General features: G+C 34.8%; 1 protein-coding gene across 1 annotated transcript in view; it reads right to left on the reverse strand.

The window, feature by feature from the left end:
* The window catches only part of MICU3 (mitochondrial calcium uptake 3), a 96269-nt gene that overhangs the window by 13276 nt on the left and 55332 nt on the right, over positions 1-27661 (reverse strand). The window contains exons 6-11 of the mRNA XM_024759872.1: positions 26597-26679; positions 23584-23655; positions 20371-20409; positions 11174-11269; positions 5453-5553; positions 4783-4954 (exon numbers count right to left, since the gene is read on the reverse strand). Coding sequence (XP_024615640.1) covers positions 4783-4954; positions 5453-5553; positions 11174-11269; positions 20371-20409; positions 23584-23655; positions 26597-26679 — 563 coding nt within the window. The remainder of the gene's footprint in view (positions 1-4782; positions 4955-5452; positions 5554-11173; positions 11270-20370; positions 20410-23583; positions 23656-26596; positions 26680-27661) is intronic.

A 27661-nucleotide genomic window follows, 5' to 3' on the forward strand; every position in this document is an offset into this window, starting at 1 on the left:
AAGAATATACAACACAAAATCTCCCTTTCTCCCACCCTTGTCACCTAGCCATGTAGTTCCTTTCCTTGGAGGAACCAATGTTTTTAGTTCTGTGGGTCCTTCTAGAATTAGCATAGGCCATCTTTTTAAACAAATGGTAGTATACTATATACAATGCTCTAAGTTGTGTTCTTTTTCATTTACTGCATCTTGGAGATCATTCTATATTAGTACATAAAGACCTTTCTTAGTCTTTTTCCAGCTGCACCTTTCCCCATTTTATAGTTACATCATAATTTATTTAACCAGTAACTTACTGCAAGAGGTAGTTTCTGGTATTTAACCAGTATGTTACTGAAAGAGGCAGGTAGTTTCCAATCTTTTGCTACAATGCTATAATAAATAACTTTGTATATATCTACCATTTCATATGAGTGAATATATATGTAGATAAAATTCACAAAAACAGAAAAGCTTTAAGTTCCACATCTTTAAATATTATCTATCAATTCATTTGACAGGGGCTCTAGGTGCTGCGGATATATGAGTGAATAAAAAAGATAAAAACACTAGCCTTCCCGGAGTTTATGTTCTAGTTAGGGGAAACAGACAACAAATAATAAAAATAAGTAAATATCAATACTATTATTTATCCAGATAAACAATGAAAAATAAAAAGTAAATTATATGGTATGTTAGAAGACGATAACGCTATGGAAATAAAAACAGATTAAGGGAAGAAGGAATAGGGAATGCCAAGGGAAAGGGTTATAATTTATCTACTAGATTATTACTTACATAGTAAGTTATATATTATTTATATAATAGGTGAGTCTTCATATATTAGATTGGAAGGGTAGGCCTCATTGAGAAATAACATAGTGAGCGATATACACAGCATATCTAAGAGAAGAGCATTCTGGGCAGAGAAAAGAACACACACAAAACCCCTGAGACAGCAGACTGCCTGGTATTTGAGAAACAGTAAAGTAGCCAGTGTGGCTGGAGCAGAGCGAGGACAGGGGAGAATGGCAGGAAGTGAGGTCTGAGGTAATGAGGGAGCAGACTGTGTAGGCCTTGGAGGCCACTGTAAGGAGAAAAATGGGGAGTTACTATGATAAGATCTGAATCATGGTATAAAGCGCTTCCTTAAATGCTGAATGGGGAGCGGATGGCAGGGAGGCAAAGCTGGAGGCAGAGAGGTGACTTAGGAGGCAACTGACCTGGGTGGTAGCAATGCAGGTGGCAAGGAGTGATCAAATGCTGACAGAAGCAGTGTCAGGAGGATCTGTGACGGATTGTATGTAGAATGAGACGGAGAGGTCCAAAAATTTTGGCTAGAACGACTAGGAAGAATGGAGTTTCCATTAATTCAAGCAGGGAAGATGGTGCGTGGAGCAAGATTTTGGGGGGATGCTCAGGAGTTTAGTTTTGCAACTATTAAGCCTGAGATGTCTATTGGATACTACTGGAGATGCTGAGTAGGCGGTATGAAGTAAAAGACTGAAATTCAGGGGAGCAGTTTAAACTGGAGACACCATTTGGAAGTCTATACACCAAAAGTAGTCCTGATTGCACCCCTGAATGCTAGAGTCACACATCCAACTGCCTGCAGAATTTCTTCAAGTGGATACCTCATAGGAATCTCAAATTTAACTTGTCCAAAATAAAACCATTGATTCTTTCCTAATCCCAAGCTTATAGTCTTGCTTAGCTCAATAAAGGGCACTGTTTCACCATGTGGTTCAGGCCAAAACCTAGGAGTTCTTCATGATTCTTGTTCCATCATATTGCAGTCTAATCCAGCAACATGTTCTATCAGCTCTACTTTTCAAATGATCCAATATCTGACCACTCTTCCCTAGTTTCACCCTGGTCCAAACCATGCTCGTCTCTTAGCTATACTCCTATTATAACAACATTCTAACTTGCCACCTTCTTTCAAACCTGGGCCAACTGAAGTCTATTCTGTATACACCAGCCACGATGATCTTTTGAGACGTGAATCAGGTCATATCTGGCTCATGAGTTAGATCAGATTTGAGTGTCACAGTAGACAGCAAATACTCACTGAACGAATACTTGTTGAATGAACAAACATGACACCTATGTTCTAAAACAAGATTGGCAAACGTTTTCTATAAAGGGTCAGAGAATAAATATTTTTATTTCTGCAGGTTATATGGTGCATGTTGCAACTACTCAACTGTACTGTTATAGCTCAAAAGGAGCCAGAGACAATCCATTAAAGAATGAGCGTGGCTATGTTCCAATAAAACTTTATTTACAAGAATAGGAAGTAGGTAGTTTACTTACCACTGCTTTAAAGTTTAAATACTATAGTAGCTTACCATCACTCTTAGAATCACTATTAGAATAAAATCTAAACTTCTTATTTTGGCCTACACGGTCCTCTGAGACCTGACCCCTAATCTATCTCTCCTCGATCTCCTACTATTTCCCCTTCACCGACTTTACCGTTTTGGCAATTTCTCAGATAAAGGAAGCTTTTTCTGTCCCCAGGCCCTTAGTATTTGCTGTTTCCTCTGCCTGGAAGGTTCTTCATCCAGATCTTGGCACAGGTCATTCCTCACAGCCTTTCCTCAAAAGCTACCTTGATTGTCTATCTTCTTTTCTAGTCCTCTTCATAATATTTATCATTATCTGAAAGGATATCATTTACTATTTTTCCTTTACTTGTTTATTGTATCTCTCCACTAAGATGTGTTTCCATGAGAGAAGGATTTTGCTTGTCACTTTATCCACGGTGGCTACAATAAGGCCTAGTAAACAGCAGATGTTTAATATCTGCTAGATAAATGAATGGAAATGAAAGTATTTTAGAAATGTAAAGTGCTATTCAAGTACTACTACTTGTTATTCTTTTGAGAGAAGAGGATGGCAGGTGAAAAGATGGTAAATACAGAAGTAGGGTGTGTTAGGAATATCACTGGCTTAGCGTCTTGGGTTTGAATCCTTGGGCAACTATTTTAAGTACCTGAGAGCCTTAGCTTCCTCTTTTCTAAAAGAAATTTATCAGTATCTGGAAGGTTGTTCTAATGATTGATGAGATAATGCAAAAAAAAAAAAAAAATCAGTGAGAATCAATGCTTGTTCACTTGCTATATTTTCCTCTTCTTACTGTAATAATGTTACATTTAAGATACCTCTATCAATTAGAAGTTTTGAGAAGCTGAATTTAACTTAAAAGAAAATTTTTTATTTTTTGGCTGTGCCACACGGCTTGCATGATCTTAGTTTCCTGACCAGGGATCGAACTCGGGCCATGGCAGTGAAAGCACATAGTCCTAACCACTGGCCTGGCAGGGAATTCCCCTCCCCCAAACTTTTTATTTTGAAATAATTTTAAATGTAAAACATCGGTGCAAAAACAGTACAAAGAGTTCCCTAAACACTTCACCCTGGAATTGACTTTTTTGAATTTCAGATTTTTATAAGTCTCCAGTGGATAAAAGAAAAAAAAGCATATTCTTCAAGGCCCTAAATAATACACTCATAGTTTGACAAAATAGTACAATTTCTGATATTTATTTTTAGGGAAGTGTCTATGAATTGGAAAAAATTTACTTCAACATGTAAAACAGATAAAAGACCCCTAAGTGATTACATAAACTAATAGTCAAATGCATCAAGTCCTTTTTTCCTCATTCCGTAGGGGACCTGCAGAATTGTTAGCACCGTCACAGTGTATCCACTTTAAACAAAGTCAAACTGTTTGCAAGTTTTTCTTGGATAGATTAACTTGATCCTTCTACAAACACAAATAGAAGGCAATATATCCAAAACATCCCATGCTTGAAGGGGTACTTGTAACACCAGTTCTATTTGGTTGCAGTGATGCACTCAAATACCACTAGATAATGCAACTGCTCAGAATTGCTGACAAAACATTTGCTACTAAACAAATAGACAATCAGTTGTCCCAGGTTCTTAACCATTCATGCCATCCAAACTCTTTGAAAAACCTCAGTTCAACTACCGATAAGATCACTCACTCGTCAATAGCCGTCTTCTAATGACCTTTTATTAAGGGTATTATAGAAATGAATAAAGTGTGACTGAAATGATGTCAATATAAACCGTTTTATATGAGGTGATGTTTACATAGTAGTCAAAGCTTATAGCTCAGCAGAATTCCCTTGAAAAGTGATATCCATAATGTGAATAAAACAACTGCTAATAACCTTAAAGGTTTTCAGCATGTCTAAGAAAAATATGGATATCTACCCAGAATTATATTTTTTTTAAATTTTTTAAAAAATTTATTATTTATTTATTTTTGGCTGTGTTGGGTCTTTGTTGCTGTGCATGGGCGTTCTCTAGTTGTGGTGAGTGGGGGCTACTCTTCGTTGCAGTGCGCGGGGGCTTCTCACTGCGGTGGTTTCTCTTGTTGCGGAGCACGGGCTCTAGGCACGCAGGCTTCAGTAGTTGTGGCTCATGGGCTCTAGAAGCACAGGCTCAGTAGTTGTGGCGCATGGGCTCAGTTGCTACGCAGCATGTGGGATCCTCCCAGACCAGGGCTTGAACCCATGTCCCCTGCATTGGCAGGTGGATTCTTAACCACTGTGCCACCAGGGAAGTCCCAACCCAGAATTTTAAGTTAAACCATTTTAAAGTTTAGCCAGAGCGCTTAAGACACAGAGGAGAAGGATGGAATATATCCAAAGAATCTATTAATCCACAGAGGAGCAAAAGAACTAACAGAAGGACAATATATTTTACAAACCTATATAATTACAAGATAATAACATATGTAACAAAATAAAAATGGGGATTAGATACCTTTTCTTCAGGTATACTATAACGCACATTTTCCAAAAATACTGATGTATTTTCCACATTTGTGTATCGTAAAAGAATATGAGCAAAATCTTCTTCACTGATAGTATTCATCCCATTAGAGTAGGAAAGGAATTCTATTTCTAGAACTTCTGTTTGGAGGTTATCCATGAATCTATGACAAAAATACATAAACAATGAATAAGATAAATGAAGAGTGATGGTAACAGATGGTACTTAGCCTCTCAGGACTTTGGCTTCTTCATCTGTAAAATGGACATAACAAGAATATCTTGCAGGGTAGCGATGAGACTTAAAGGAGTTAATGTGCCCGGCCTCGTGTTTACTGCAGCAAACACTATACATGCCTATTATTATTATTACTGCAGCTTATCGAGACTGAGGAATTGGTAATATTCTTTCTTCTGAATATATAGGAAATAATCAATCCAGATATCTGGATATTTTTCATCATTCAGTGACTTCCTGTTACATTTATCAATAGAACTACTGGTACACAAGCACTGACGGGAGTGGATATTTGTTCTAGAGTATCTTTAGTTAAGATGAAAGCAGCAAAGAGGTGAGTGTCACTGCACTAAATGATTCCTAAAGACCTTCCTGACTTTAGCATGTTAACATTTTTCAATACAAATATAAAAATTAAGCTCACCTATAAAAATCTTCAAAGTTGAGCTCAGCTTTTCCTTTCTTTCCAAAAAAGTGTACAAGAAGTGTAGTATCTGTTACTAAGTTTGTAATGTCATCAGCACGCTTTAAAAGAAATCACAATTTAAAGGTTAGCTGCAATAAAACAAAACAGAATACAGATACCCAATATCCCCCAAAGAACACACACACATTAACATTAGAATGAAAAGCAGAAGGATGTATTAATACATGCCATTACAGTTAAAAAGAAGTTCAAAATTCGAAAATAGAAATACAGATGAAATTGATGTTTATCCTCAAAAAACTTAGTTATGATTATATTAAGGAGTCTTCAACCTCAAATTGTGCACATAGGGTATCTACAGTTTAAATGACCTAAAATAGTTAAAAGCCTTTAGTAATCATCAAATATTTTATTTTTATTTAAGTAATTTACTTTGGATTTTCCTGATCAACCTGAAAAATTCATTCATTTAGGATGTCCAAAAGAGGTAAATTCCTCAGATTATTGAACAGATAGGGCTGACAAAAGAATGGCCTCAAGCTTCGTAAAATAGTTTCCTTGAACCATGATTCTTCCCTATTGTATTCTTATCCATGATACTTTAAATAGAAGATACTGTATTTTGAAATAGAAACTACAGTAATATTACCTTGGAATTTATATCATCTACAATTTTTTCCAAAGAAAAGTCTTACATTATTTTTTGAATGGATAAGAAATTAATTCCAGAGGATTTTCCCTTCCCCATTCAACTTGATATACAAGTTCCAACAAATGTATTCTTAAAATAACTTAATTATAGTCCTTATAAAGTTTAATGGCCTGAGAAAATCTTCCCTTTTTAATGTAGCTTTATAGGTTTCCTTTTGCTTCCCTCCTTCCCATCCCATTCCCTTTCCTTCCTTCTTTGTCTTTCCTTCCTTCTTCACTTGGCCATTAACTCATACCTATCTTATTAAACTCAGTTACAAAAATAATAAAATTCAAGTGATTATAACCTCTCCCCATGTATTATCCTGGGAAATGTAAGAAAAAGTAAGAGGTTAAATAATATCATTTTCTATATTTAAAAAATAGCTGCAAATGTCCATCTAAAGGTACATATTTGAAACTATTACTTCTTGACCAGAATCATGATACCACTCCATAGAAAACATAATAGAAAATATATACTTCTCTTCAAAGCATCAGTCGTCTTCCATGTTCCCTGATAGTCTCATCTTACCCATCTTCCAAACACTAAATTTGGCAATCTTTTGATTCCTGAGAGCTCCCTTCCCAATCTTTCATGAAGATAGCCATTTTTATCCTTCATAACATTTGTTGGGTCTTTATTTCCCTTCTCCCTAGACCAAATATTCTTCTTCTCTTGTAACGACTAGAATGGAGTTATAGAAGACTACATCTTCTGATAGGCTTTTCCCCCTCCAACATGCCCTCTTTGAATCCATGAAACTATTTTTCTAAAGTGATCTTTCTGCTACATGGATTACTCACGTCTCTCTTAAAGACTCTTTAAAACATGTAGGGTATCTTCTACTTTAAATTAACTAAAATTGTTGAGATTCTTTAGTAATCACCTATGTAGTCTGTATTTGTAATTTAGTTTGGATTTTTCTAAATAATTTCTAGAATGTAACCTCCTAATAATTGGTTTGGACGATCTCTACTACTTCTTATTTGAGTTTGCTGACAAGTTCCAAGTATTCTCAGGAGCTGGAATAACTGAGAAGTTCCCTATAATATAACCAATATATACATGTTCTTATTGGTAGTCATAAGATGCTTTGGACAAAAGCATTAAGACCTTTGTGGGGGGAGAAGGTAGCCTGTTAATTATAGACATTCTTTTGTGATCATGTATAATCAAATCTAATCAGTTTATTATCCAAGGAACAGCTTAATTTATAGTAGGGAGAGGAAATATTTGAGAAGGCATGCCTAAAGGGACCATAATAGTGGAGGCTCGAGCCAATCAGAGGTCAGCATGAAGAACTGGGGTATCCATCTGGAAGCTAGAGCGATGGAATGTGGAAGAGGGGCAAAGTGACCAAGAAGAGGAGCAGGGATAAGGTTTTAGAACAAGTTGCTGCTTCACAAATAAGCAGTAGCGTGGTGAGCAAATAGGATGATGAACTCAAGAGGGAGATTTCTGGTTTGAATTCTGACTTTTTCCCTCGTTAGTTAGGTGACCTTGGGGAAGTTAATCTCACCGAGGATATAATTATCCTCAGGAACAAGGACGGTACTTACCCTAAAGGGTTGTTGTGAGGATTAGATAACTCACGTTAGTCAGCACTATAACTGGCATATTGTAAATGTTCAATAAGTGTTAGCTATTATTATTTATTTCTGACAAACCAGTATATTCCAAGAAGTTGAAAAAGGACAAGACAGAAAATAATGTTGGAGCTTAATGCAAAAAAATATTTTTACATGGTATACTCTTACTTCTTTTGTGTTATTGAAACTATACATATGTTATATAGATCTAAAAAAATGCCTTAAAATGAGAGGATACAGGAACACCAAAAGTTAGAGAACCCTGATAACATAATTATGGAATGTTTTCCTCTAGTGTTGTCATGTTCCTTACCTCGAGACATAATACACTGAAATGAGGTGGCTTTGCTTTACACAGGTTTTAAATAATGACCTCATTCAGCCAGTTTTCCTCATGCCCATTGAGCAGAGCAAATCTTCATTTACAGTCTTTCATCATCGAAATCTTATTAGACTTAGGTTGCTCTTATCCAGATAATCCAGACTCACAGAGGCATAAACAACAGTTTGACATTAGAGAGAAAAATTAAGAAAATGGAAATGGTGAAAACCTTTTCCCCCCATTCAGTGAAACAGAGTACTGTTGGGAGTCATTGAAAACTATACCAGTGTCTTTGGTATCCTAACAGTGCTATATAACTTAAATCACAGGAGAGTTGAGACAAAAATAGAGACTTTATCCCTTTGATTCTTGTGCTCATTGTTAAAATAAAACGAATTCAGGTGTTTTCATTAACAAAGCGAGAAAAAGCCACAAAAGAACCCCATGCGAGGCCATTATCTAACTTCGTTTTGATTAAAAATTATTTTAAATGATTTCACCAAAAATGGAATAAAAAAATTAAAAAACTTGCATAAAACAAAAATATATCAAGCTATTAAAGAGTTTTAAGAAATTCTTTCAATATATTTTTATGGATTACTATATGATAATAATCTTATCAAGCTCTACTCATGGGCTGGAGGAAATCGTCAAACTCTTGATTTGTTAGGAAGGTTTTAAATAACCTACTGGAACTTATTAAGGGTTAGTAAAGTTTAAAGCAGATAAGAAAAAAATTTTAATTGCATCTGTAAAGCTGAAAACAGTTTTTGTAATTCTGGTACTCAGACTGTATTCAATAGCTGCATGATAGACATATTGTACTATGAATTTATTATCTATTATTTTGGTTAGAAAGTGGTAGCAGCTGTGGTATTCAAATTTTCATTATAACATGGTTTTACTATCACTGAAAAAAAATTTATGGTTAGAAATAGCTTTGCAATAAGAATATGAGAGGCTAATCTCAAATTTACCTACATTATGTAAAGGGAACTGCTTTATCTCAATATTTACATTTTAAATATAAGAGAAACAAAGAAATACAAATAGATTTCTAAGCTTCCTTTCTGAACGAATTCAAATCCTGAAGTACTGACAGTATAAACAATTCAATGTTTCACTGGCATCAGTAGTAACCTATAAGGAATTATAATGAGTTGTAATTTAACTACAGCTAATTCTCAATTATCTTCTCTAATGTGGGAGGGCAGTAACAGAGATGATCCCCCAATAATTATTTTACTTGGAAACACAATATGTTTTGTTTTCTTTTCTTCTTTTTCTTTGCACTTCTCTCCATCAAATTTATTTTCACGATGTTTGAGTCAATTCACTAATTGATTTAGCAGCTTATGATTATAGTGTGGATTGATTACAGTTAATGGTGTGCTAGTGAACTGGCTCTCTAGGAAAATAAAAAAGCCTGATTTGTAGTGTTTGCCAATGTCTACGGTAGTAACATGCCTATCATGGTCAATCTGAAGGTACCAACGGAATATCATGGAATGCTGAGTTGGGAAGAGATGTGCAGAACTAGCTCTGGGAAGCTGTAAAAGCCAGCTCCAGCACACATCAGATGGAGCAATAAACATCTTCAAAAGATCTTACGCAAATCTTATATAAGATCTTTGAGTATATGTAAGAGCTGACTGGTCTTCTGATATTACCAAGATTTAAATTAAATTTGACATATAATAAGCAGGTTGTGCCTAACTGTGAGAATTTCTAGCAGAGTTAAATGGGATTGAAGATCAGTTGGAGGCTGAGAGGTGGACAGCCTATGGCGGGAAGAGACAGCAGGACACGACTGCTAATTTGAAGCTGGGCACAGCAGGCTTGTAGGGACTCCAAGGACTAGTGTCCCCCATTGCTCTTACTTTTAGGCACTGACTACTATATGCCTACATAAATGATTACAGAATTAAGCACTTCTAAAATATGTGTAAATGGACTATCTACTAGCACTTTATGCCTAACAATAGCTAAGATTTAAAAGGTAATTTTTAAAGATTAATAATTGCGGGTCATAATTACATCATATTTGCATATCACAGACAGACTATATGTAGGGCAGAATGCTTTATTTATTTGTTTTAGGACTTTAACACTTACAAGTGTTTGCCCTGCTCTAGAGGTGGCCACTGAGTAACACTGTCTATGTGGGTAACAGAATTCATTCCAGTTTACTTCTCTAGATATTTTTAAGTATACCTTTTAAAAGTCAAACTTTAGAAAAAGAAACGAGAAGCCAACTTTCAAGAGAAAAAGATAATGAAAAAATACATCTCTTGGTATTTACTGAAAAGTCCTTTGTGGTAAGCCAGACAGCCATCTCTAATAAAGTTCTTAAAAATTCTTAATAGGGAACATAGGAAAGTATTTAATCTACAAGACATAGCCCATCTTTTAAAGTGACAAATTCCTATTAACAGTGCCATAATGAGAGTGGGGTGGTGGGAACAGTCCACCTGAGTGCAGCGAAAAGGTATGTGTCTCTATGGAATTCGAAAACAATAGTGCATGATATAATGGTCAGTCTACTTTTAATTTTCCACACACTGGCAATCCTAACCAATGTCAAGGTAAAATGTCCTCCCTTCCCTGACTGCCAGCTGTTAGCACACCTCCCCCATGCCCACCCTTGGTAAGCCACTCGCTATTAATGTTAGGAAATTTGATTTTAAATCTACCGTAACTCTAAAGCATTATCTATCTTTTACCAAGTTAGAAGTTACAGCACTTCATGTAACATTGCCAATTATAAGGTTAAAAGATTCAGTGAAACTATAAAATAGTATTTTCAAATTTCCTGAAAGTGACCTTTAAGTGAAAAAGAACAGTATTTCCTTTTAATTAAGTTGGAAAGTCGTGTTTTCTACAAGAAGCGAGTGGATTTACCATGGGCTATTACAGGTGACCTTGCTGCCCCTGCCAGCACAGTCGACATATTCAAATATACCAATTTATATATAGGAATTACTGCTTTACTGGAGAAAAAGAGAAAGTATAAAATATATTTTTGGTTTCATCGCTATGACTCGAAAATGAAATGAGGACTAGATTAACAAAATGGCAAATAGTACAAGGACCTGGTTGAGGTTTAATTATACCTCTGCGAGGTCTGAAAAGAGTGCTTGGCTTGTATTACGTCTCAGTGTATCCCAATAGCTTCTGGAGACAAGTTCCTCAGCATCTGTTTTAAGTACCTGTAGAAGTTTTAAGAAGCACAACTGAAATCTAAAGAATAGTCAGAAACAATGATAATTTATACAGTTTAAATCTCTTCTAGCCAACCTTGAAAAGAAAACACATTAGCTTACCTTTTTTGCTTCCTGCTGCACACAGCAGTATCATATTACATCACTGGTAAACCCAGGGCATTTTCAAAGGTGTAATGGTATATAACCACTGTTTCTAAGTACAATGTGGCTTTGTCAATAAGAATCACATTCTTCACCCCTGCCCCATGCCCTTCTAATGAAACATACATAACTTCTAAGAAAGTGTGAAATAAAAATTTTATTCACACCTTGTGTGAAGTAAATTCATTTGGAGAAGATTTTGGTAATTTTATAGCAACCTATAAAAATTCAGCTTAATTTAAAAATGAATCATTGTTGGTTAGCATATATTATGTTAGTGCATCAAAGAATCAAAATGACCATATCCATACTTTAGAGAGAGTAAATTTAAGTTAATCGAAAACTTGTCACAAAAAAATTGCAAGTTTAAGGCAAACCACTCAAAGCTGATCAGGGATTTGGTGTCTATTGTAAATAGATCAGGTACTTTCTGATCTATTCCAAGGACAGAGCACTAGCTTCTATCTTGGTACAGGCTAGTCTAAAGCAGGCGATATCAGAATTAAGAAGTGTAGTCTAATCTTTACATGAAATGTAGAACTACAGGCTTAACTTGGGTCTCTATAAACAAAAATAATTAAAGGTGCTTTCTCTCAGGATCTACCAGGGAAGATTTCACAGATTCTCAGGCTTGGTCTTCTTTGGGTTACTGTGAGAAGAAGATGCTGCATGGTGAATTTAGGAGTGAGTGGTTGATGGTGAGAGAATTCTTATTTGTGTGTGCGTGTTAGTTTTCAAAAGACCAGTGCCACTAATAAAATTATAAGCATCTGGGAATTCTCTCAAAGATCTGTGTTTTAATTCATTATTATGAACTAGAAAACACTGCCTACTGCCCATATTTTAATAAACTTAATAAAATGTTAATAATAAAGTATTATTAAGCAGGAATCACTTATATAACATAGATGTATTTATTACCATACGTGTAAATGTAGCAATGTGGCAGAGAATCTACTCGTCACCCCCTTTTGTAACTAAATAAGCTGTAACCAAGTAAAATTAACTGAGTGTAGCACTAACACAGTTCATTTTCTTTTACACAGATATAGCAGAACCTCAATAAATGGTAACGAGGTTAAATACTCTGCGAAGTTATCTAAATATTTCGAATGTGGATATATGTTTAAACTGTAACGTAGAAAGGCAGTATATAGTCAAAAAAAGGACTGCTAAACCAATCTAACTAGAAAATAAGGCTCACTATACTATTATTAGGAGGGTAACAGGAGTGACTCGCTTGGTGAAGCCAGGCCTCTCCCTTACTTCCAAACCCTGGTCACCCTCATCCCTACCCCACCCACACAGACTGTGATGACATTATTCATACTTACAACATATGAAGGGATAAAACTGGTTTGACAAACTATATTGACACGGATCTCTACAGGAAAAAATGTATGTTCTGAGCATAGAAAAAGGAGGGAGGAAGGAAGGAAAAGAGCAAGAGAGGGAGGAAGGAGGGAGCCATAGTGTGAAAAGTTCATATACTGGAATCCTAACCCCCAAGGTGATGGTATTAGGAGGAGGTGGGGCCTTTGGGAGGTGATTAGGTCATGAGGGCAGAGCCTTCATGGATGGGATTAGTGCACTTACAAAAGGGGTCTGAGAGAGCTCCCTTGCCCCCTTCCACCATGTGAGGACACAGTGGGAAGGTGCCACCTATGAACCAGGAAGCAGGCCCTCATCAGCTGCCACAATGAATCTGCTGGTTTGGTGATCTTGGACTTCCCAGCTCTCAGAACTATGAAAAATGCTTATTCGTTATAAGCCACCCATTTTAAGGTACTTTTGTTATAGCAGCTCAAAGACAGAAGGAAAGAAGTAAGGAAATAAAATAAGGGAGAAAGGGAAGATGGAAGGAAGGAAGAAAAAGGAAGTTAGGGGGAAAAAGACCGATTTAGAGATGGGACTCCATCCAGAACAGAGGCTCCCTAAAATGGTCCATGTACAGACAGGTAAATACCCTATATATAAAGTAAGGATCTGAGAAAGGCTACACTCAGAGGTTAGGCAAACTAGGAAAAAAATCCCAAAATAGTAGCCCATAGAATCAGGTGGTAAACTGTCTTTGCTATTAGTGATATTTAAAAACACAGAAAAATATAAACAAACAAAAGAAAACTACATCTTTATAATCTGTCCCACTATGACAAGTGTGGCCTGAGAAACCATAACCCGAGAATTGTAATTTAAAGTTACATGGGACTGCAGGTACCTGCAATGTATCACAGAAACAAACATAAATACACAAGTCTTCCCAGGAAAAACACACCCTTAACCCAGCCCTTACAGAATCCACACAGATGCATTCCAACAAATACATGCTCATAATAGGAAATTACTAAACGTAAAAGAACGTAAGCCACCATAAGTAGGAACCAGCAGAAACAACAAACAATAGAACCAGAGCTGCAGGCTCCAGATATTGAAATTATTAGATATGGAATACAAAATAAGTTTAATAAGTTTAAAGAATATGAACTTGTATTTGATAGGACTTTTTAGGAAAAAGGGACTACCAAAAATTATTAGGCTGATTAGAAAAAAGAACCAAATAAAACTTCTAGAAATGAAAAATGAACCACTGAAATTTAATATCATATTATATATAGCTAGAGAGAAAATCAGTGAACTTGAAGATAATATGAATAAAGTATACAGAATGCAGTGTGAAAAGATAAAAAAATGGCAAATTAAAGAGGAGTTAAGAGACATTAAAACATGAATATCTATCAAAGCTCTAGAAAGTAATATTAGGGAAAATGGGAAAGAGGCAACATTCAGAGACATATTGGCAGTGGATAATCAAGAAATAATGAAAGCAAACAATCCCATATTTAAGAAGCCCAATAAATTTCATGATAGATACAAGCAAAAAGAGAGATAGACTGTAATAAAACTGTAGAATACCAAAGGCAAACAGAATCTTAAAAGCACCCAGAAAGAAAACAGATTGCCTACATAAGAATAATAATTAGACCCAGAGATGACTTTGCATTTCCAGCAATAGAAGCCAGAAGACTGGGATGATACCACAATTTGCTGAGAATAAGTGTCAACCCATAATAATATATATAGTAAAATTCTTTCAAAATAACAGCATGTAAACATATATCGAATCATTATATTATACACCTGAAACTAATATAATGTTATATGCCAATTCTATCTCAATTAAAACAAACAAAGGAATCCACAGAAACAGAAGAGGCTGGTTGGTGGTTGCCAGAGGCAGGTGGGAATGATGGTGGTAGGGAAAGGGGTGAAGGCGGTAAAAAGGTACGAACTACCAGTTATAAGATAGGTAAGTCTTGGGGATGTAATGTAAAGCATGGTGACTACAGTTAATAATACTGTGCTGTATGCTAGGAGTTGCTAAGAAAATAGGTCTTAAAGTTTTCATCACAAGAAAAAAAAATTGTAACTATGTGAGGGGATGGATGTCAACTCAACTTATTGTGGTATTTTGTGATAAGTACATATATCAAATTATGTTGTACACCATAAGCTGATACCATGTTATATGTCAATTATATCTCAATAAACAGGAAAAAAATAAAGGGAAAAAAAGAGATTTCCAGAGAGAGGGTTTTTAAAAAAATTTATTAGAAGATCACTTGAGGATATACTTTGTGAGTATAAGATTATGAGATTTAGGAAGGGGTGAGATTAAAGAGGGAAATACTGAGTAAAGAAGAGCAAATATATAAGTAATTTGAAACAAACATGAATGATACATATTTTATAAGTCTAACTTGTGGGATTAAAAAAAGACAAGGGCAAACATTATTCAACTTTAAGTACCCATGCCAGGAGAGGAAAGAACGGTATTAAAGAACTTTTAAACTCTATTTTTGAGAAAGAGAATAAAGATATGGCCTAATCTAAGACTTTATTATTTTAAGTATTCTTATTAAAATTTCAAAAATAACTATACAAAGAAAAGAAATATAGTGAATGTCTTCTAAACTCAAAATAAACCCAGGTAATGCCAGGGTTACCTCTTTTACCAGGTAACCCAGGTAAAAGAAAGTAAGAAAAGAGAAAAAAAAACAGTATATAGAATGGCTAAAATAAATCCAAATAAGTTAGTAATCACAGTAATGTAAATTGACTGAATTTTCCAATTAAAAAGCATATATTATCAATCCAGATAAAAAGGAACCGATAAAATACACAAAATATACTTTTAAAAAAGACACATCCAAAATATAAGGAAAATGAGAGGTTGTAAATGATAAACCAGGCTTCTAGTAATGACAGACTAGAAAAAACAGTGCCAATCTTCTCACTGAGAATAACTGAAAAATACTGGACAAAACATAATATAGATGTATCTTAAAGCATCTTTAACACATTATTTGCCTTTTGTACTGTGTTGACTGGTACAAAAGCAATGGTGGGTAAAATTGCTGAAGCCTTAGTACAATGACAGCACCAAAGACCAAAGTCATTACATTCTTCAGAAGTTGTCACATTCTTCAGTCATATACTCATATTTTAAAAAAGAGTTTCACTTAAGAATGTACTTGCTGAAGAATAAAACTCATAATTGTGTTAATTTAATCTTTGAGCACACATCTTTTTAACATTCGGTGTGAAGGGAAGCATGCATAAAGCACTTCTGTCTAATGAAGTACTATGGTTGCCTTGAGAAAAAACATCTATGCGGTGGTTTGTGTTGCAAGGTAGACTAGCCACTTTTTTCATGAACCATCACTTTTACTTGAAAGAACAACAGATACACAAACTATGGTTATTTAGACTTTGGTATGTGGCAGGCATCTTTTTGGAAGATGAACCAAGTGAGACTGTTGCTTCAAGGGAAACAACTGATAGTATTTGTTGCCAAAACAATATACTGCAACAGGTTGAATACAGAAGCATCTATGAGAAACCCACAGTCTTCTACTAAGTCAGACATTAAAGAGATTTACAAAGAATGTAAAAAATACCACTTTCCTCACAATATTTTTGACATTATTTTTCATAAAAAATGTTTATGGTAACATGAGAGTTTTAAAAATTATTTTTAAATGTATTAATATTTATAATTTTTTTGGTTTTTATATGGCAAAAATAGATGAATATAACCAACATAAACGAAAGCTCTTTTGGACTCTCGATAATCTTCAACAATGTAAAGGGGTCCTGAGACCAAAACGTTTGAGCACTGCTGCTTATAGCAATAAAAGTGAATGAACTAGGACCAGATACAATAACGCAGATGAAGCTGCCAATCATGATGTTGAGTCAAAGAAGCAACACATAGAAAAACTCATTTAATATGATCCCATTTATATGAAGATCAAAAACGGGCAAAACTAAACTATATTGTTTAGGATACATAAGTAGGTCATAAAACCTCAAAGCAAAGCAAAGAAATAATTGACAAAAAAAGTCTTGATTGTGCTTATCTTTTGAAGGAGAAGAAGGGATTATGATTGGAGACACATGAAGGGGCTTCTTGGGGTACAGCAAAGGCAATGTTTTATTTCTTGATCTATATTATACAGTAGTTAAACTTTTATTGTTTTTATATTTATGTTCTATCAGCAGTATATTTCTGAACTAAAATACATATTTAAAAAATCAGGGAGGGGCTTCCCTGGTGGCGCAGTGGTTGGGAGTCCGCCTGCCAGTGCAGGGGACACAGGTTCGAGCCCTGGTCCGGGAGAATCCCACATGCCGCGGAGCAACTAAGCCCGCGCGCCACAACTACTGAGCCTGCACCCTGGAGCCCATGAGCCACAGCTGCTGAGCCCACGTGCCACAACTACTGAAGACTGCGCACCTAGGGCCCGTGCTCTGCAACAGGAGAAGCCACCGCAATGGTAAGCCCACACACTGCAACGAGGAGTGGTCCCCACTCGCTGCAACTAGAGAAAGTCCAGGCACAGCAATGAAGACCCAACACAGCCAAAAATAAAAAAAAATAAAAAATAAAAAAACCAGGGAAAGCTTCATTATCACTAGAGGTAAAAATAGACAATAAAAATCACAAAATGGAAAATAACATGTTAATAAAAACAAATGTAGTATATTTATTTTGACAATAAAATAGATTTTTAACACAAACACATTTTTAGAGATCTAGGGATAGTATATAATCAAAGATTTAACTTGCTAAGACGATTTAAGTAATCTATATTCTTATACAGGTAATAAGAAGGCATTAAAATATATAAAATAAAACCAGAATTATAAGTAGAAATTAACAAGTCTAGCATTGTAATGTGTAATTTAACACACGATTTGACAGAACAGCAGAAAAAAACATTAGTAATGATAGAGATTTAAAACACATAATTAATATGTTTGGTCATATATATATTACAACCCTGTACCCGAAATTGAAGAATACACATTCTTTTCAAACACAGATCATTTATGAATATTGACATTGTTTTAGTCCATAAAACAAGTTCAACCCATGTCAAAAAATTATATAAAAATTGCTATATTTTTTGACTACAATGAAATTTGGGTAATAAAGATAATCTTTAAAAAATTTGTAAAATATAAGGTATGTCAAAGTCAAATATACTTGACTTTTGCATTATTTATTCCTTTGAATGTTTTATATTTCTTTTCATTACTGTAGTAAGATAATCAAGAGCTGACTATATGAGAAATATGAAAAGAATCAGGGTTGTTTGGAAGAGAAAAGGCTGTAAGGTAACTATCTTCCAGGATACAAAAAAGTATGTTCAATCTTACACTGCAGCAAGGAATAATTTGACAGAATACAGGCAGAACCTACTGTAAGGTTGATTAACTTTTGGAACAGGTTACCACAGAGGCCACAGAATCTCTGTCTCTATAGTAAAATCCGAGGCCCTGCTTTTCCTGAAGGAACTTCTTCCTAAAGACAGAATCTTAGGTTATATTCAGCTCCACGAACTACACTCAAATTAGAGCCTTTATCGCTCCAGTTGATCTACAATTCTGGAAACTAGTAGAAAATTGCCCGTTAATTCATAACGTTATACTAATATATTTGTGAAAACATACATCAATGATATTTCATATAAATGTTCAGGCTGTCTGAATTTTTTTTAATTTTAAATAAATCTTCCTTGTTTTCTTGCATTTTTTTTGAAAATAATCATTCCTTTCTAAGCGAAAATTTTCCTATTATAAGAAAAAAAGGCAGTTTATATAGCCAACTAAACTAAGGGAGTTGAAACATCATGTAATACATTTAAGACTGGGGATAAAAAAATGACATCGAGTTATATCACTTTAAAATATGTATTTTACATTCTTAGATGAAAAACAAAGATGCCTTCAGTAAAATAAAAAATATATATATATTATCACAGCAAAATGTAAATTACCTTCCTATTACATAAGCAAGCATAATATAAATGAAATATGTAATTTAAATCTGGTTCTCAGTATTATTCTCTTAATGTCTAAGTGACTATAATTTGCATATGTAGCTTAAACTAGAGCTATATTAGTACCTATTTCCTTTTAACAATATTACTCTAAAATGTATTTTTCAAAAAACCATTGGTCACCTGTATGAAATTTATGAGTTTAAAAGAAAAATATAAATTGCCACAGTTGGAAAAATGATTCATGCAATGACATATTAGGTTAGAAAAATAAATTAAAAAGTCATAATTATTATTAACATTTATTAAGTTTCACAGGGCATATGGCATTAGAATCTATGAGATTTTCATCTTACACATTCTTATATATTTTTGAAATAATTAACAGAGAAATCTTTTAAAATTTTTAAGAAAATGGTAGACTTTATTTCATGGAAAACAGTAGTGAATTTTGCAGAAAAAATTTAAAGTATCTCATAAGGGATCAAAACAATTAGTCAGTCATAAGGTTCCCATGGACTTGGCTTGTTTTCCAACCCATTCTAGGTCCATTCCTTGTGACTTAGACAAGATATCTTAGGTTTACCTTATGCTGAATCAGCCTTCAGTGTATACTTAAATCTAGAACAGAATTAGTTTTTATAGTTTGGAATTTTTATTAAATATACAATATAGGAGGCAATACACCTAGAGTTTACACTATAACTGGAACACTTTCAGCAGGACAATTCTGAGTCAGACACCCTGAATTCAAGAGCTTCTCTCAGGTATAATTTGTATAATTTGAGGGATCCTTCTAAGTGACTTAAGGATCCTTGGGGAAATCAAATGGACTGTGCATGTTTACATTCAAAAGGGGCCATGGCCTACTCTTAGTTGTGTAGTAGCTGGGCTAACCAACAAGCTCTGACTTTCCAGGAGAAAGGAAAGAAGGAAAGCATAGTGTGAGAAGAGTACAGTTGGAAGATCACTTGCAGGAACTCCCAACTTTTTCAGGAAAAGGTGAGTCTGAAGATCATAATCCTTTTTGAGAAGTAACATGTGATAGAGTGATATATCAAACATATCAAGTGTCGTCTTACACCAGACTTTTGTATAGACCATAGGCAGAAGGCAGGCATCAAAAGTTTTAGAAAAAAATTTGGGAGAAATACGGAAAACTAAGAAAAGTTTATCCATTAATATCTTCTTTATTAGAATTAAGAAAAGACTGTATATCAGATGGACAGATCCAGTTCTTAAAATACCTGTGTCCTGCAAGAGCATAGCCTGAGAATCTGCTCCATAAATTGTATTTAACTCTTCAAATACCACTGAAAAATATAAAATTTCAATTATTCTACCAGAGTTTTCGGTTGTTTCACTCACCTTTCCCTTATTCTAATCTAAAGCTAAAGATATACAATTGCTCTGTTAGGTTTAGTCTCCTCATAAATCTAGGAAGGAAATAAAAATTTTTGGCCTGGTTGCACATTATTATATTCGATAAATTCCTAAACATGCTCAATAACAGATCTGGCTTTATACAGAGAAATAGCATTATCAAGTAAAACAGGTGAGGACTATTTACATAAAGAACATTTAAAGTATTGTACATACACTATTAGGAGGAGAATGGTATCCATAAAGTTGAAGACGCTGACATAGAGCACAAAGGGCCAAATGAAGTGTCACATTTCAGAATGAACCCAAGTATAGCAAAAGAAAAAAAGAAAAAGATGACAAAATAATCAATTAGGAAGGGCAAATCATTATGCTACATTCTATATAGAGCATAAACACAGTACAAGTGGGATAAATGTTAAAGATGAGTAGCAAAGTTTTTTAAATCTCATATAATTAAACATTAAATGAACTTGTGCTCATTTCAACCACTTTCATTTTAACTTTTTGATAGAACTACTGCTTTGAGTAAAACATGTTCCTCCAAAGTATGCAGTTTTACTGAGACATGCTTCAGTGATTCCATGTGGGATAAGGGGGAAATCTAGATGCAGCAGCATGGTGGTGGGAATGGTATGAGACCTACAGTGGCATCTTGTTCTGCTCCTGTTTAGTGCCATGACCTCAGGCAAGTTAACAAACCTCTCTAAGATGGTTTTCTCATCTGTAAAAAGGTATGATACTTACCTCAGAGAAGTGTAATGAGGACTAAATGAGAGTAACATTTATAATGGATATAGTACAGAGCTTAGCACATAATAAGTGTCCCAAGAAATTTTATGCTCATTTCCCTCTTTCTTTCTGAAGCATAGTTAATTTTGGTATGTAAATATTTTACAATTTAGTCTTGCTAAAATTTTGATTTGGGTATGTAATATTCAGTTTAAAGTAGCTGTATCGTTCTACTAATTAAAAGAGAATTTCGTGTTTCACAATTAGCTAATCTTTTTGAGTATTCATTACATTTCATACACTGTTAAGTGGCTACATGTTTTAGCTCATTTAACCCCCATAACAATCACATGTGCTTATTACTCCTATTTTCGTACAAATGAAGAAACTGCGGCACAGAGAAATTTAAGGACCTGGTTCAAGGTCCCCCAGGTAATGAGTGGCAGAGCTAATAGTCAAACCCGGAAAACCTGGCTCCTGAGCCTATGCTACACTGTCTCCCTAATGTAATCTATATATTTTCACTATAAGCTAAATTTCAATTGCTTCAAAACTCAAAAATCTCATCAGTTCGGATATGCATGATTTAACATGTGACAACTATTAACAGTAAGTTACCACTAATTATTGTTATTGTTAAACACAGTAGCAAATATTTGGAGAGAGATGTATGTCCTAGAGTGTTGTTTAGTTCAGAGGTGGTACTAAAGATTATCTCTGAATTGTTTTAAGAAATAGTTCTGAGAGCTAAATTCTGTAAATGAGATTTCAGGAGCCACTAATTGTAAGCTATGTAAGATAAACACCTCTGAGGTACCCATGGAGATCAGTGCCTTTAGCAAGCATTCCTTTACACATAAATAAGTTATATACTACTTATAAGTTATTTTTATCTGTTCTTTAAATCAAGTCTCCTTCCCCATATATTTGCTACAGAATGCTTCATTGATCTACATATATTCATGTAAACTGATACAATTTAGGGTATGCTGATATAATTTAGATTTCATAATTCAGATAGACTTTCCCTAAGTAATGCAACTTAATGAAGTTCTACTATATCACTATTATTTGCATTAAACCATCAGTATTAAATTTACTTTACCTGGGCTGCAATGACGCTTTTGTGCTGACACTGTAGCTTTTCCCAGTGTGGGTTGTCTGCTATTATTACTCCCTTTCCTCTCTCCCTTTGTTACTCGACTTAGGTATTTTAGTAAATGTTAATGATTAGAATAGGATTGTAACTTTACTGGAAGATCCATTAAGTCCTCTCTGGAATTAGTATAAATAAACAGTTAAATTTGTATCCATTGAAATACTATCTACTTTATCACTGAGGTTTACCAAAAGATTCATTAACATAATTCAACCTCCTTAATGATATTTTATTAACAACTTGCCTATCCAGTCAATTGGGGGTAATCCATCAAAATTAAAAGAACTGTTTACTCTTTTAGTATATTATCTATAGACAGCGTCTTCTACTGATATAAGTGTCTTCCATAATTAGTCTACTGGGGGTGATTCAACAAATACTGATAAATATATCATAGTCAAATGTCCTAAGAAATAGTATGTATTCATAATCCTGATAATCTGCTTTTAGTAGTATAAATACATACTTCGTAAATCTACTGGGACTGAATATGACACCCATCTGCTTCAGATAACCCATGTTTAAAAAAAACCTAATACATATCCTTATAACTATGAGAATAATAAAAAATGTTGCAGTTCTTTGAAGTTAATTATTTGAATTCCAGATAGACCAATTAAACTATTTCACAGGGCCATGAATTTGCAAATTAAACAATTATCATTTACATGCCAACAAAATTCACCATGTTTCTGCTATCTAAGTACCAGAGGAAGAAATATGATACAGTGGGTAAAAGGGCAAGTTTTGGAGCTGGCCAGCCATGGGTTCAAATCTTAGTTTTGCCATTTAATAGCTATGGAATTTTGGACAAGATACTTAACCTTTCCAACTGTCAGTTCTCTCATCTATAATTACAGATAATAAGGGAACTGTTGGGTAGAGTAAATGAGAAAACGCATGCAAAGCACCTAGTATAGTGTCTGATACTAAGGTCTCAGTATCTGCGTGTTATTTTTATTATGTGAACCTGGGTTGTTGTCAGGCTGAAATACTTGGGACAAGCAAAAAAGAAAACTAGCAGGAAAATGGAGGGAAATGTTGCTTAACTCTACTTTCAGAATAAGATGAAGACATTACTCTTACCAGAAGAAGAATCTATAATATATATTTCTATGAATGCAAAAAAACATATTATTTCCTTGTTTTTGCTTCAACATTCATATTGTTATAGCACCACTAAATTTACTCACAGGTATAATTAAATCTTTGCAATTCACCTTTAAATTTTTACATGCATAATGATCTGTATTAATCTATTATATGATATACCCTTCAAATCTCATGGATAACAACAATACAGATGAAAATGATTTAATGAATGTGATTATGGATACAGATGTTTAATATCAATACTTGATATAAATATTGATATCAAAGCATATAAATACTGAAGCAATTTTTCTACATAAGAACTTTAGAAAGTTTTCAAGAAAGGGACAGGTCCAAAGTTACAGGCTTTAATTATTGTTTCTCAACATGAATAAAATAATTCTTGCCTAGAAAACCCCCCTGAAAATATTATAAATTATTCTTACCAGCATTGCACGCTTTTCTTCATCTCCTTTAGTTTCTCTCTTTTCATTTTTTTTCCTGAATATTTCTTGAAGCTGAAAAAAAAAAATCAAAAATCAAATATCCAACAAGAGTTTCTGGGTACCTACCTAACACCCTGTGCTAGGTATATTCTAAAAAGAAAGAAAATAGTTAGCTTCATATACCAAGATCATTAAAACTAGTATAAATATATTTTCTGATATCAATGTTTTTCCTGAGAAAAAGGCAACCCAGTACCAAAGGATCTATTAAATAGTTTTACTTTATCTCTAAGACAAAGATGTGGAGCCTGTGGCATATACATAAAAAGAGATGAAGCCTACTGAGGGATAAAGGACATTGGACCCGAACTCAGGGGTCTGGGCTTGAGCCCATCTGCTGTCATACACTAATTTTATAACGGGGGACAGGTCGTTCAACCCTCACTGGGCTCCAATTTGCTCCTATATGAAATGCAGATGGGCTAGATGACCTCTAAGGTCTCTTTCAGGTAACTCATCATTGTGGTAGGAACATGGGCTCTCCATGTATAAGCCCTTGAGCAAGTTAGCCTAATTATTTAAGGCTTGTTTTCCATATCAGGAACATGAAGATAATATCTTACAGAATCTCTTAGGGCAGTATTTTTTTCCAGCTTTACTGAGGTATAATCGATAGGTCTTATAAAAATAATGTTGTACAGAGTAAATATTACAAGTAATTACTTACCACATTGCCTGTCACACAGTTAACTTCTCAATAACTGTTAGCTACCATTATACAAGGCATTATTTCCTCTTTAAAATCTTATTTTACAAATGGAAGCCTAATCCTGTCTCTATATCAGTTTTCTGACAAGGTCATTGCTCTTGTCTGTGTAATTTGAACAGCTATCTCAACTCTTTACTTCACTTTGTATGGCTATAGTTGAAAGTCAAAATGTGTTACCTCCCAAGATATGAAATAACAATTAAAATATACAGTACAAAATGTAAATGATTTTAACACATAAATTTATTTCCACACTTTTTCTTAGTGAAAAGAGTTTTTATTTTTTGCAAGGTTATTAATAATCACTTTATAAATAGGCAGGAGGACCGCAGATTTTAGACCTCTACATATAACTTTGCCCAACTCCACCTCTACTTCCAAACTCTCTGCTGTTTACCAACAAACAAAAAACTATTAGTACACAGCCACTGCAGAGGAGACCACCGCTTTAAAGCAAGGGCAACTTTTGTAAGAGTGTACAGTGGAAATAAATAGAAATTCTGCATGAATGTTTTCACCTCCCATCTCCACAAACAGACAAGATTCCGAAAGACAGGCAACTTCCAATGAACTGAGTTCCAAAAGTTAATCTTTAAGACAGTGGGGTGGAACTTGGCACTGCTGTCATAGAAAGTTTATTGAAAATTATTTAGATTACTAGGCCCATTGTGAAAGTCCTAAAATACAGTTGTACACTGTCATGACAGAACTATAGTAAACTAAGCCTGTCCATTTTAGGGTGTTATGGGCATCTCTCGATCTACTGCAATGAAGCTGAAACCTCTCGCCTCCCCCGTATCCTGAAAAGCACTGCAGTGAGGGACCCTTCGTGGTTCCAGCTCCAGTGACCTGCTCAGGCACTGTCCTCAGGCAAGGGCCACATGGGCATTAGATTAAGCCTTTTGATAGATCACAATATTAGTTAGCTTGCTTCCTTTTTAATGGCTAATTAGCTTTTGATGAGGATTTCTCTCTCTTCTCTTTCCTACCATGGAAAAGAATGACTGCATAGTTTCTCTTCTATGCTCCAGCCTCTGAAGAAAATACTAAGCTATTTAAGAGGTTTTCCAAGGGATTTTTATTGGCTCAATACACAGGAAAAATAGAAAATTAAATGGCTATTTATGTTATTTTTCCCTTCTCTTTTCACTAGGAGAGTAGAGGTAAATATTGAGTTAAACATAAATGCTAAGGGTAGAGGTTGTTACTGGAAGGAGTAAACTAATGTTAATCTCTGTTTTGGAGAAAACCAGAATAGGCATTTGGTCACAGAAGTAGATAAGGGACACAGGGGTAAAAAGCAATGGAAAAATTCTGGAAGGAGGCGGTGGTAAGATGAGAGAGCAGCTGATGATGCTGCCAGACCAGCACCAACACGGGACCAGTCGGGTGAGAAAGGCTGAAGGACAAATACCAAGAACACTCTTACCCTCCACTGGAGACCAGCCCCTGGTCAAAGACAGGAGAAGGGAGTAGGAAATTGGGCTAAGACTGGAATATAAGGCAGCAATGAGTGGAAGAGAAAAGGAAAAAGAAAAATCGTAAATCCTTTAATGAGAAGGAAGGGGAGTTCCTGTGGCAAAGAGCTGTCTGTGATTGGGTGGCTGATATGATAGAGACTGAGCATGCATAACACCTCAGGATTGCTTGTCACCCACCCAGTGGAAAACATCTGACACATTTCAAACTTCCAGAAGATGTGTAAACAACTATAAGCATCTTTATACACTGAATATAATTTATTTTTTTATAGTGTAAAAATCATTCAAAATAGGGACTTCCCTGGTGGTCCAGTGGTAAAGAATCTGCCTTGCAATGCAGGCGATGTGGGTTCGATCCCTGGTGGAGGAACTAAGATCCCACATGCCGTGGGGCAACTAAGCCCATGCACCACAACTACTGAGCTCGGAGGCCTCAACTCGAGAGCCTGCGTGCCACAAACTACAGAGCCCACGTGCTCTGGAGCCCGTGACACAATTAGCGAAGAGAAAACCCACACGCCACAACTAGAGAGAAGCCCGCACGCCACAACGAAATATCCTGCGTGCAGTAACAAAGACCCAACACAGCCAAAAACCAAAATCATTCAAAATAAAGTACATGAGTATATACTTTATTAAATTAAAGTGAAAGCATAAAATTTTCACTCTTTTTTCTACAACGGTATTCTAAATAATGCAAAACATAAAAATGTAAGTAAGCAATGATTAATTATTGATAAAATGTAGCTTGTAATATACATACCACCAAAAACTCCTTTTTATCTACCATCTCATTGCCATCGGTGTCAAACATGTTGAAAGCTATTCTAAAACCTGCATGTGGCTCTGCCAGAAAAGAACAGGAAAAGTATTTGTGAAATGAAAAAAATGTTTTTAAAGTAAAAAAATCCACATTAGTTGTAAACAATTATTCACATTCTATACAGAAATACTTTCTTTAACCAAGAAATTAAAAGCAACATGTTATTATTTAAATATAATTAAAGCGCCATGTAAGTATATATATTTCTGCTTCATAAATCAGCACACTTAGTAACACAATTGATAATACACTTTAAATCTACTTGTGTGATACCTGTTGCATAGCACTGACAGTAAAATTTGACTACCTTCCTTCCAAAGATAAATATTTCTTTCTTATCCAAAGTCTGTCAGTTTATTTAAAAGGAAAATATCAGCTCCTCACACCTGCAGTATTTTTAATATGTCAGCTACTTAGAACAGAAGGAAAAATAAGAATATGACACAATGGAGCAGTCTAAAATCTTGGGAAATTTATAATGGAAATAACCTGTGAAAAGATGTCAAGCATGAGAGATTACATATTTGGGTTTGAACTTCTAGAGGCTTCAAATACAGAAATATAAAGAGAGCTTGAATACTTAATTCTCCCCAAATACAAGGAACAACTCCTTTTCTGAGAAAATCAGACTTTCACACATTATGAACTGCCTTAATTGTATGAACCCTATAATGAGATTCAATCCTTCTTCTCTTTTCACTTCTAAAGCATAAAGAAGAAAACCTGGACAGAAGAAAACTTGAACGTATCCTTCAAAGAGGAGCTCAGTGTACATGCCTTTTTCAAAACATCTGACCTTCTCTTTTAACATGACTGGCAAAAAGTTTAAAAAGGACCTCTCACAGATACACTTGCCACTACCTGTTGTGAAACCGTGAACCCGGCAAAAACAAAGCACACAGCCCTACTTTCTTAACGGGTAATAGCTGTCTCCGAAAATAATGGAAATGAAAGCCAGTCTTTTATGGAAGTTCACTGTTTTGCACGTATTTTAGGAATCTAGAC

Source organism: Neophocaena asiaeorientalis, unplaced genomic scaffold (genome assembly GCF_003031525.2).
Source record: "Neophocaena asiaeorientalis asiaeorientalis breed wild unplaced genomic scaffold, Neophocaena_asiaeorientalis_V1.1 scaffold521, whole genome shotgun sequence".
Classification (NCBI taxonomy): Eukaryota; Metazoa; Chordata; class Mammalia; order Artiodactyla; family Phocoenidae; genus Neophocaena; species Neophocaena asiaeorientalis.